Here is a 12087-nt window from a genome sequence, read left to right as displayed (position 1 = left end):
AGTAATTTTAAAAAAAGTTGAAGGGCTACTCCAAGTGTGGGTGTGGGATCGCCAGTTCCCCATTCCTGGCCTAGAGGTTATGAACTGAAAATGACTAATGGGAGCCGTTGCCCCCACTGGAAATAAATCCTACTTAATGCTGGTGATATGGAAATTTTGACACCAATTGTCGGGGGGAAAAAACACTCGCGGCTAATAACTTATGATATTGAAATGGTTTACATCCCTAATATATGTCATTGTATTTTGTTTACAACAGGTTGGTGGGGATGTCCCGGAGACAAATTACCTCTTCATGGGTGACTTTGTAGACAGAGGCTTCTACAGTGTGGAAACATTCCTCCTTCTTCTAGCTCTTAAGGTACAAATGCCTGTTTTAATATATCAGAGTTCACACTAGCAATTTGAGAAAATGCTATTTTGTAATCACGAATTCTGCGGTTTAAATGGCCATTACTTTATTGACAACGGAGGGGAGAGGGGGATTCACCGAACACTGAGCTAACCCTGCCATGCTCACTTTCATCCGCGCTAAGCCTTCAGCTTTCTAACATGCTTGATCCTTTTCACCTCGCATGGTTAAAACTTCCTGCGTGTGGAAAAAAATTTGTTTCATGAACTTTTCTGCTGTTTATGAATTTTCCTTTTATTTTCTCAATGGAGATTTTTGACATGAATTAATATCATAACTATGAGCTTGAATTATCCACGAGAGCTTCATTCAAGAAAATACAATACAATAATGCAGCTTATAGCATGCTGTTTAACACCCATAGCAATGAGCAGGTTTTTTTTTTTTAAGAAGCGCAGCCACACTTTTGACCTGTGTCGAACATCCATAATTATCACACCCTGCGAGCATTATCCTGTAGTCCTCGTTGCTGTGTGATGTCGGCAGACTCTGCAGTTGCTGCTCGCCAGCGAGAACACACATTTCCTATTGTTTGTACTACGCTCGTGTTTGTCAGTTGATCCGCGCCGCGCGCACACTATTGGTGCATTGTTTTGGCCGGCTTCCTCCGCGAGACAGATTAGGAATCGAAATGTGACACCAACATTTTAAAATCTGAATGATTCCGGGAGAACCAAAGTGCTAGTCCCGGTTCCACTCGGTTCCCGATTCCCGGTGCACAACCCTACTGCCATCCGTCTATTTTAAGTCGGACCAAATTGTAATCGTCTATTGGTTTGTCCAACTTTTATTTTAACGGTGCTTCAGTTATTGCTTCCGTTGGTAAACGTCTCCATTCCGCCTGTCCGTCTAGCGACCCCCGCATTCACGTCATACTCGGACAGATTGTGCACTGCAGTTATTAGTGATTTACATCGTTCTGCCCATAGAGCTTTACAAAGCTTCACATGCACTTTCACACAAATTTCCCCAATTTAGCAGATTGTATTTGTCCAGTATGCTGCAATGGTGATGCCAAAAAGGTTTCATGTGGGAGACTGCTCATAGACAGAATGGATTGGTTTTAATGTCGTCTTGCAGCCCTGTGACCAGCTGCTCACATAATATGGCAGATGCGGCATGATTATCTCATCAAAAAATAATTTAGCAGCTTCAGTGTTTAGATACTGTCTAAGGAAGGGGTGCCCATTACGTCGTTGGGTAGATCGCCAGCATATCATCCGTCCTCATTACTGTATTGCTACGTTCATGCTACGTTCACACCAACTGCGTTGGGAGCGTTTCTGGCTGCACGTTTGAATTGGAGTCAATGTAGTTCGCGCGGTTGCGTGCGGGGCGGCGCGAATGATGCGCTTGGAGTGGTCCTGTTCACTCGGCGGCTTTTTTTTATTTTGCAGTTCTTGAACTTTACAAGACAGCAATATTGTTAGCATAGTGTGCAAAAAAGTTGACTTGTTTTATACGCGCCGAATGGAGCGAATGGGCCTATTGTTGTTGCTGCAAATCTGCTTGAGGCTGGCTATCAGCAGCTACTCTCCGGACTATGCGTCCCTGGCTGATTCCATTCAGTACAAGTCATCAGAGTAAGGTAATAATTACAAAACATTTTTCGTTGTATTGTGCTATATAGGTTGATGCAGTCATGCAAGGTACACCAGCATTACGGTACATATAAAAATAATTCTCAATATATTTATAAATAATGTGTTTTGCATTTTTAGTATGTGGTAGATCGTTTTGACTCGGTCATGTCATAAGTAGCTCTCAGGCTGAAAAAGTGTGGGCACCCTTGGTAAGGCTAGGTTCACACCGCAGGTCTTTTCTGATTTTTTTTGAATAATCTGATTTTTTTTTCTTTTTTTTTTTTTTTGGTGTAAGTGTTCATATTACATTACAAATGCGACCTCGGTCTTGACTTTGAGGCTTTGTACATACCTGCAGGCACTCATAAAAGGCGCGTGATTGGTTCCCAGCGTGAGATCCACCAACGAGAGCACAAGTGAATTTACTATATCCACTTGTGTACTGCATGTGAGCTGACTGGGTGCGCATCATCGAAGCCTCTCGCTAGTCTCGTCCACGCTAACAAACTAACAGCACTATTGAACGTTCTGTTTGCAAACTCATAGCGTTATTCAAATGTGCCGTTCGGCAGCTGTGTTTTCAAGTTGTGAGCAGAGCGCGCTCGGCCACCCAGCAAGCACGAACGTGCTCAGCGCAACAATGACGACGAAACAAACAACATTATGTCCGGAAACTCCTAACGTTATTCAAATGTGCCGTTCTTTTAGTCAGAGTCAAACCAGATAAGAGAATTGTACAGTACAACAGCTGTGTTTACAAATTGTGAGCGGAGCGCATCGGCAAATAGTGTGAAAGTGTTTGTTAGGTTTGTCTTAAAACAGCTTACCTTAACTACAATCCAGTGTTGCATTTTATCCAAAAGACCTTGTTGATGTTATTGTGCAAAGAGAAAGTTAAGGCATGGTTATCTCCAGCGACCGTGCTTCTTCGTTTTTAAAAGAAGTAGAAGGAGCCAACGAAGAAGACGTTTTACTTTCGCTTTGCAACTCGACGACGACAAGCATTTAAAATTGCAGGATTGTACCTTTGGATAAAATGCACTACGGCATTCTAGTTAAAGCGGAAGTCAACCCAAACATACTTTTTCCAAGAATATGTTCTATGCAGACCCACTAGTTGAAACACGGCATTCTGCGTTTTGCGTTTGTGGAATATGAATTAAGCCGCAAAATGCACTCGTTTTTAGCCATCTCTGGGGGCGGCCATTTTGTCTTCTGTCGACTGAAAATAACATCACAACTGCTCACAACGACCAATCACGGCTCAGATTCAGAAAACAGGTCAGCCGTCCACAACTAATGGGGTTGACTGCACGCTACGGCCAGCTAAGCTCATTTTTGAAAAGGGCTTCATGAGCCGCATGAAACTGGCCAAAGGTTGGGTTGGCCGGGCCTGGTCTAGACACTGGACACTACCTGATCAAATCACTAGGCCTCCATCCAGGGGCGGGGTGGCCATGGGGAATTTCGGGAAAATATGTAAATTTTCCATAACGGCCTGGGTATTTCCGGTTCTGGACATCACGGCCGCCAACAGTGCCCTCCCCCTCACTCCCACCCTCCTTCCACCACTGCTCCATGCATGTTTTTTAACCCCTTTGTGTGATTTTCATTTTCAGGTGCGTTACCCAGACAGGATAACTTTGATTCGGGGAAACCATGAGTCCCGGCAAATTACCCAGGTCTACGGTTTTTATGATGAGTGCCTCAGAAAATATGGCTCTGTCACAGTCTGGAGATACTGCACTGAGATTTTTGACTACTTGTCCCTCTCCGCTATCATTGACGGCAAGGTGAGATGTCAATTTTATTAGCTCCTATTTTTGTATTTGTTTTTTTTTTTTGGTTCATCATATAACACTCTATTATTCAGTGAACCCCCACCTACTGTAGTTAGTGGCAGCCCTATTTGACACGTTTGCACCAAACATCATCGCATATTGAGTTTGCGCATGGCTGCAGCACCACACTAGCTCACAGAGACGAGCACGGTAGCGATTTAAAAAAAAGTCAAATCGAAAATCAGGAACTGAAAATCGAATCGAATCGATGCTTGAGTGAATTTTTACATCCCTAATAAATACACACACACACACACACACACACACACACACCCCCACACACACACACACACGCGCACACACACTTCATACATTTGCCAATGCAATGCATGGCATTTATTATGAATGATGAAATGAGCAATGGTCCAGCAGGGTCTCATTCGTCAGCACCATGTTAGCAGCATTATCATGCACACAGGCAACGACTTTATTTTGTAGTGCCCACGTACCCATCACACTCCGCAGGAGAGCAGCCATGTTTTCAGCTGTGTGTCTTTCCTCCAAGGCGCATAAATCACACAGCTGCGATGTCCTTCGTCCACATACGTTATACACGTCATAGTCATGTAAGATTCGGTGGCTATGGACGTCCATCCGTCTGTAGTTATAGCATTGGCTACATAGCTGACGCGCTCAAACCTTCGTATCTACTCTTTCATTTGGTTATGGCTACTCTCGCAAAATTTTTTTTCGAATTTTTCGTTTGCCCTCAACAAAAGAAAGCGGCAGCATATCGCGTCATTTTACAAATTAGTTGGGTAATCTTTGCTGTGCGGTGAGCATTGCAGCGCCTGGCTGGAACAAACGCTCTCATGCTCATCTGTTTGGCCCCGCCACCATCGACCTGCTGGTTCACATCGAGATTTACTTTGGATGTGGTTTCTCATCGCTCCAGGAGAATGGTTGTAAGAGAGTTTATGCTTACAAAGCCTACAGACGACGTTGTTGTCATCTGTCTGCATCAAAATACTTTGTACTTTTCTTCCCCAAACTTAGAGTCCCCGCCCCCTACTATGTGTGCATGTGGACGGTGGGAAGGGGAGCAATCCTCTCTCTTGGTGCTCAGCTTGTTTACAGAGGCAGAGGCGTGAGGAACAATTTGCGTGTTACTAATGCAGCCTTTAACCGACTAGTAAAATACTAAACGTTTAATAATAAATCGTAAACGGTTAAACGACTATTCCCGCACATCCCTATATATATATGCAAAGATATATATATATATATATATATATATATACAGTTACAATTATTGCTAACTATATTAAAATTCTTTTTATAATGAAAAAATGCAGTAACTCAAAAACGTTTTTATGAAATTGTCAACACTTTTTAGGCATTAAAATCTTTGAATGTTCAACAGCATATTGTAACGAATTGGGTTATCTGTGTTGCGGTTGGATTTGTGTGTTGCTGAGTTGTGATGTTTCCGAGGTTCATGAATGCACCGTACGGCAAGCGAGTGGGGCAGCGCAGAAAGAAGAGCGCGAGCAGTTGTATTTGGATTTAATACAATCTTGATTATTAAACTACGTCTGACGGCGTTCCTGGAAGACGCTACAATATGATAAGTATTGCTGTTTAAATGGAATGTTTTTGCTCCCTCGTTCGTCTAAGAAACATTCACAGTCGGATGATGCCGTGCATGTTAGACGTGCTACAGTTTCTGCAACAGAGCCGCCAATCTCATGTAGCAATGTTGGCACACAACTTTGGACTCCTCCACGTCCTTTCCCCATCGGCGATTTTAACAGGAAAGCCAGAATGTTCCCAAACAGGAGACCGCACTGTACGCGGAGACCTTCGAGCTCTGGCTCTTTTCTGGCTATCTCTTTTGTGCCGCCACTCTGGCTCACTCACCCAGTCACTCACCGAACGCAAGTGGACCGAACCAAACATGCCATACCGAAACGTATTAATACACCCGAGTGTACCGTTACACCCCTAATGGTTAGGGAACAAGGATTTTGAGTAACTACCATTCAAAAGTTTGGGGTCTCCAAGAAATGTCCTTATTTTTTAAAGCAAAGCAAAGATAACTTTGAAGAAACTACTCAGGAATACAGTCTATACATTATTAACGTGGTAAATGACAATTCCAGCTGCAAATGTCTGTTTTTAGTATAAGTTTAAGCATAGGTTTCAGGACCAGCCAAACTACGGGGGAAAAAAAGGTTTTGAGTTATAGTCGGGTGTTTACATGATTACTTTTAGATTTGTCATAGTATTAACTTCTCCATCAGTTGTTGTAATTCAGTCCTTTTTGTTTCCCTCAGATATTTTGTGTGCATGGTGGCTTGTCACCATCCATCCAGACACTGGATCAGATCCGGACCATTGACAGAAAACAGGAAGTCCCTCATGATGGGCCCATGTGTGACCTTCTTTGGTCAGACCCAGAAGGTATACAAGTAACCTCCTTAGTTAACAAGCATGCTTTTACAAACCTAAATTGAATCCAGATCCAAACATGTGTTTTTCAATACCAAAGTCAAAAATAACAATAACAATAATATCCTATCGCAAGTTTTGAAGTGTTTTTGACTATGTGTCCCTGGTCTCAGACACTACCGGATGGGGTGTGAGTCCCAGAGGTGCTGGCTACCTTTTCGGTAGTGATGTTGTGGCCCAGTTCAATGCTGCCAATGATATTCACATGATTTGCCGAGCACATCAGCTGGTCATGGAGGGCTATAAGTGGCACTTCAACGAAACAGTGCTCACTGTGTGGTCAGCACCAAACTACTGCTACAGGTACGAAGCAATAGTAATCATTCCAATTGGACACCAAGTCAGCTATAAATTAATTAACAACCTCTTTCATGCAGAGAACCTACCACATTTCTTTGTCAAATCCGTACAGTTTCACTTGTTTACTTTAAAACAAACCCCCCATAAAACAGGATCTTACTGCAACAGTTTGCACAAATAAGATTTTATTACTTGCTTCTTTATTTCATTAGAAATATTAATATCAGAGTGATCTACAATAGAAATTAAATGCTTCTTCATACAGCGATGGAGTTCATCTAGGCTAGGACAAGCCACAATGTCCTCAATATCAAACTCCTTCTTCAAGAACACTTAACCACTGATTACTGAGCCTGATCAAATAAGTGCTAGAATGAAATACTTGAGGACCAAAATATAACGTCTGTTAAACAAGATCATAAAAAATCAGCCCAAATAGTGACACCTGCAGACCCTGAAAAGTGGCACAATACAAAATTGTCAACAATGGCACAAAAAAAAAGAAATACACGATATTTAGCAGAACGGCATCAAGACAAATGCATCCAAACTAATGTGTAAGAATCAAAAGCCAACTAAAAATACGTTTTAATTAGGGCTATCAAATGATTAAAAAATTTAATCAAGTTAACCACATCTTAAAAAATAATTTAGCGTAATTAATCACAATTCAAACTATCTCTAGAATATGCCCTTTTGTTCTGTAAATTGTTGTTGGAATGGAAAGATAAGACACAAGACAGATATATACATTCAACATACTGTTCATATGTAATGTAATTTTTTTTTTTACAACAAATCCTTCATGAGATGAAAATTACAATTTTTAAATTAAAATTATTAACATTGTTTCTGTATTTTTATTCACCACAAAACAAAAATGCAAAAGGGCCTCAGAACAGTGACAGAAATATTTCAAATGTGTGCAAACAAAGTGTGTGTGGGTGTGTGTGTGTGTGGGGGGGGGGAGTGGGTGTGTGCGTGCGTGTGTGTGGGTGTGTGCGTGCGTGTGTGTAATATCCACATTTATATGTGGCCCTTGTAATATTCTTAAGAATATGTTTTCCGAGTGGTCCCTGAAGTGCACACGAATTTGATTGGCTCATATGTTATGCTGTAGGTGGTATCAGCACGTCGTACTGTTCCTCCTTTAAACTGAACACAAAACAAGACAGCCCTCTTCTCTACTCATTCTCAGTCGCTGAGGCAAACCAATTTATTCACATTTCTGAGATTTAAAGCTGCCCTCTTTTTTCGAAATGCTCCTTTATACTCCCTCGGGCAACACGCGTCCACTCTGCTGCTCACTGTGCACTTCTGAGTGGGATTATGCATCGGCAGTCATTCTGCGCATGGGTTAAATGCGTCAAATATTTTGATGCGATCTATTACAAAGTTTAATTACCCCAACCCACTAATGCGGTAAATTTGACAGCACTAGTTTTAACAAACAAAAAGGACTGAAGACCCCAAACAATAGGAAAATAAGTGGGGCCAACACTGGACCAACCCAAGTTAAAGGTTGTCGTATCCATTGTTGTCCCCCTAACCTTAGAGAAGGCACAAATCTTTAACAAAGAAACAACAAATGAATGAGCCTACTAGCGGTTACCAGCCCAAACTAAAACAAACTAAAACGAGAAAATTTGCCAGCATGCTAATCACGCATGGAACTGGGCAGCTGTGCAGGAAAGAGAAAAAAAGTTAAGACTACAAAAGATTCCACCGTTACCAGTGTGCCTTCCTTGTGCCATGTCTTTGAAAAGAAAAAGTGTTCTTACACATCCTCCATCACCCCTCTATCTTCTCCACCTAAGTGCTGATTCTTGCCCAGAATGACACCAGGTCGGCAGGAGAAATCAGACCTCCCCATGGTCACCACAGGGAGTGCAAACATACCATTATTGTCACATAACAAAGGACATCACACTGTGAAAAAACAATTCTGACATGCCAGACTTTGTGTCATGAGCTTGAAGAGTGTCAAACTCCAGACGACCAATTGTGTATGTCATGCTTCAAGACACCTAAAAATCGGGCATGACAATGAACGTTTGTCTGCGATGCATCTGTTGGGTCAAAATTGGGCTATACAGTATTCGTGTAATCTGAGCTCAGCATGTCACAAAAAGAGTTGGTATATCTGCTGTATGAAGATAGCAGCAGTGTGTATTTGTTTTCAAGGTGAGGCTGGAAACTGTTTGCGTCACCACTAGTATACGAGCCATTCTACCGAATTGGTTGAAATTGCTGTCCCACAATGAAAATCAAATTTTAAAAAACAATGAAGTGTTCAGACCTTGCATATTTAGTATTATCTTGTTATGATCTATTTTACCACAAGGCATTAATTGAGATACTATTAAACTGAATGTATAAAAAGTCATATTTTATGTCACTTCCTATTGGGAGGTGGCTGTCCCAATCTCTAACTCCTAAATTTCAATTCACGAAAAAAAATTTAGAAGATTTTTGCCAATTTAAAAAAATACTTTAATAGAACATTTTGGTTGCTTTTAAATGTATGGTGAAAGATTTACATTGATTTGTATAGATTTCTTTCAAATTTTTTATGTAAAAAAAACCCCACCTTTTCATGTCACTACCGAAACGTATTTGTCTGTAGGCAGGGCTTGGTTTTAGCCGCATCCCCAGAAATTTCACCAGTAAGAGACATTACCTTCATATTCATCACTGGGCACGTGGCGAGCAATTAGTTGGCAGCATTATTAAGTTATGTGCCCTCCAAAGTCTGAAAATCAACATGTGGTTTTAAGGATTGAACACCTCATTTCGGCAATAAAATGAGCACTTTTGATTTTAATGCTAAATGTACTGTTTTCTATCTCTGTACACATGCTCAAAACTGTCTGTGGTAGCCACGTTGTGCCTAGCATTGTTGAGTATTGTCAACAACTATCATAAAACGTCACTACCGAAACGTTTCGGTAGTGACATAATGGTTTCGGTAGTGACAATATAATGTTTATTTTTGAATAAAGTAAGTTTTAAATAATATAATACATAGATACATATGTCACACATAGATCTTTCTGATTTTAACACTATTATATTCCATATTTCATCAAAATTTGAAGGGAAAAATAAAACCGAAACAATCACTACCGAAACATACAGAAAGGTTTCGGTTGTGACATAATGGTTTCCGTAGTGACAATATGATGTTTATTTTTGAATAAAGTAAAATAATATAATACATAGATACATATGTAATACATACATCTTTCTGATTTTAACTATATTCGATTCCATATTTTATTTTAATTTGAAGGGAAAAATAAAACCGAAACAATCACTACCGAAACATACAGAACGGTTTCGGTTGTGACATAATGGTTTCGGTAGTGACAACATGATGTTTATTTTTGAATAAAGTATGTTTTAAATAATATAATACATAGATACATATGTCATACATAGAGCTCTCTGAATTTAACAATATTCTATTTTATATTTTATCTTAATTTGAAGGGAAAAACACCAAAATGCTAAAAAGCCTAGCAGAGACAGGCGAAGGGTTACAATGACCCAGTGAAATTCAAAGAATATTTAATAAAGGAAAAGAGAAAGAAATAAGAGATGGAAGGAAGAAGGAAAGCTGAAGTCTACCAATGAATTATCCAGCAGAGAGCAAAGGAAAGTCAGAAGAGCATGGAGGAAAAGACAAGACCACCGGATGTCTCTCAAAAAACAGAGAGAGGGAACATACATACAGGGAAACGTATGTTACAAAAATGTTTGTCATTCCAATTAAATTTTCATTTGGAAGGTGAAACCACAGTTTTTCAATGATGAAGAGCCCTGTGATGGACAGGTGACCGGTCCAGCGTGTACCCTGCTTTTGCCCTAAGTCAGCTGCGATCAACTCCAACCGCCTGCGACCCTGAGTACAGCACAAAGCAGTAGAAAATGGAAAAAAATAATGTTTCATTAGTTATGATGCACGTTAAAAGTTAAAATATAGCAAAACTAGTTAAGTGATTACAATGCTACCCTCACACAAAGTATTACTGCAACATCAGCAACAATATGGTCACTACTGAAATGTTGCAGTCACTACAGAAAAAAATGTTTTAACAAAAATAAAAAGTATTGAATTATCAACCAACAATTTTTGATAGTGATTGTTCAAGGGTATGTTTGTTTTAATTAATGATGACTTTTGAAGTCAATATGATCAACTTTCTACATTTTACAATAAAAAAATTTAATTTTGATTTTTCGGAAAAAGTCATATTAAATTCTCTTAAAAATTCATTTTGATTGGTTTTGATGTCAAAACCATATATATTAATTTAACATATTTTGTGGCAGACTGTTGCTCAATGTCTTGCTGTAAAACCAATACTAAGTTTCTTTTATAATCCTTTGCCTCCCTGTTTGTGGCCATTGAAATGTAAGCAGTGCACGTCCTTTGGGACGTACTTAAAAGATGCAAGCTGCTAAGAATAACAAGGTTTTTTTTTACAAATTAGTCCTGTTTTAAAATGTATTTAGTTGATTATCGATGAATTACCCATACATAATTATTGTGTTTCCTTGAAGCGTTTACGTATCTATATAGAACTTTGGCTGTTTAGCTATTAAAACCACAAGTGTTGTTTTTTTTAATTAATTCATGGTCAAATGCCATCCATAAAATATTTTTCTTTTTGCTTACACAGATGTGGTAATGTGGCTGCCATTTTGGAGCTGGATGAACATTTACAACGAGAGTTCATCATATTTGAAGCAGCACCACAGGAAACGAGGGGCATTCCATCAAAGAAGCCAGTTGCAGACTATTTCCTGTGAAATCTTGTGAATTGATTTCATCAATTCATAATTCACAACTCTGTGCAGTTTGACTGAAAACCCGCAGAGTGCTGGCAATGTCAAAACCATCAGATCATTTTTCTTCTCTTTCTCTCTTTGTAAATTCACCCCCCCCCCCCACTATGTAAGTTTAATTTTAAGATGGCATGTCGGAGCATTTTTCTTTTCTTTTTTTTTTTTTTTTTCAGAAATAAATCTCATAGGTTTCACAATTTAAAATGTGATGTTTGGCAGCCTGTCCAAAGTGAGGCACTGTATTCACTGTTCTTTTCTCTTCGGTCCTTTTTTTTCTAAAAATCGAATCTCTGTAGTTTTGTCCATTTTGATATTGTGAAAATAAAGTTTTTGTATTGGTGTTTTTGCTAAATAAAAGCCACTCGTGCATAAGTTTAAATGGATAGATGTCACTCACTGGACAAAAGGGTGCTTTCAGACTTAAACATTTAGACCAGTATTGGGGAACCTTTTCCCTATAACCTCATAAAGTCCCCCTCAGGGCCAAACTAAATTATTTTTAGGGTGTTTTTTTCCCCCTTTCATGCATCATCTAGTCATCTAGGTCCCTTTGTTCTAGCAGGCACGATATCCATTGTTGTCAACGTCGCTTTGTTCGTTGTTTGGCGAAATAAAAACGCAGACCGGAATTGGCCAGAAAAGGCAGAGG

The 12087-nt window shown here is 39.7% G+C and overlaps 1 protein-coding gene across 2 annotated transcripts in view; it reads left to right on the top strand.

The window, feature by feature from the left end:
* The window catches only part of LOC147135049 (serine/threonine-protein phosphatase 4 catalytic subunit B), a 60044-nt gene extending 48227 nt beyond the window's left edge, over positions 1 to 11817 (top strand). For both annotated transcript variants that reach the window (XM_086055172.1, XM_086055171.1), the window contains exons 5-9: positions 260 to 361; positions 3615 to 3788; positions 6113 to 6239; positions 6401 to 6590; positions 11273 to 11817. In XM_086055172.1, coding sequence (XP_085911298.1) covers positions 260 to 361; positions 3615 to 3788; positions 6113 to 6239; positions 6401 to 6590; positions 11273 to 11402 — 723 coding nt within the window. In that variant the 3' untranslated portion in view covers positions 11403 to 11817. The remainder of the gene's footprint in view (positions 1 to 259; positions 362 to 3614; positions 3789 to 6112; positions 6240 to 6400; positions 6591 to 11272) is intronic.
* Positions 11818 to 12087: the final 270 nt, after the last annotated feature.

This window comes from Filicampus tigris, chromosome 16 (assembly GCF_054856515.1).
Source record: "Filicampus tigris isolate MCC_2025a chromosome 16, RoL_Ftig_1.0, whole genome shotgun sequence".
NCBI lineage: Eukaryota > Metazoa > Chordata > Actinopteri > Syngnathiformes > Syngnathidae > Filicampus > Filicampus tigris.
This window is presented reverse-complemented; position numbering and strand designations above follow the sequence as displayed.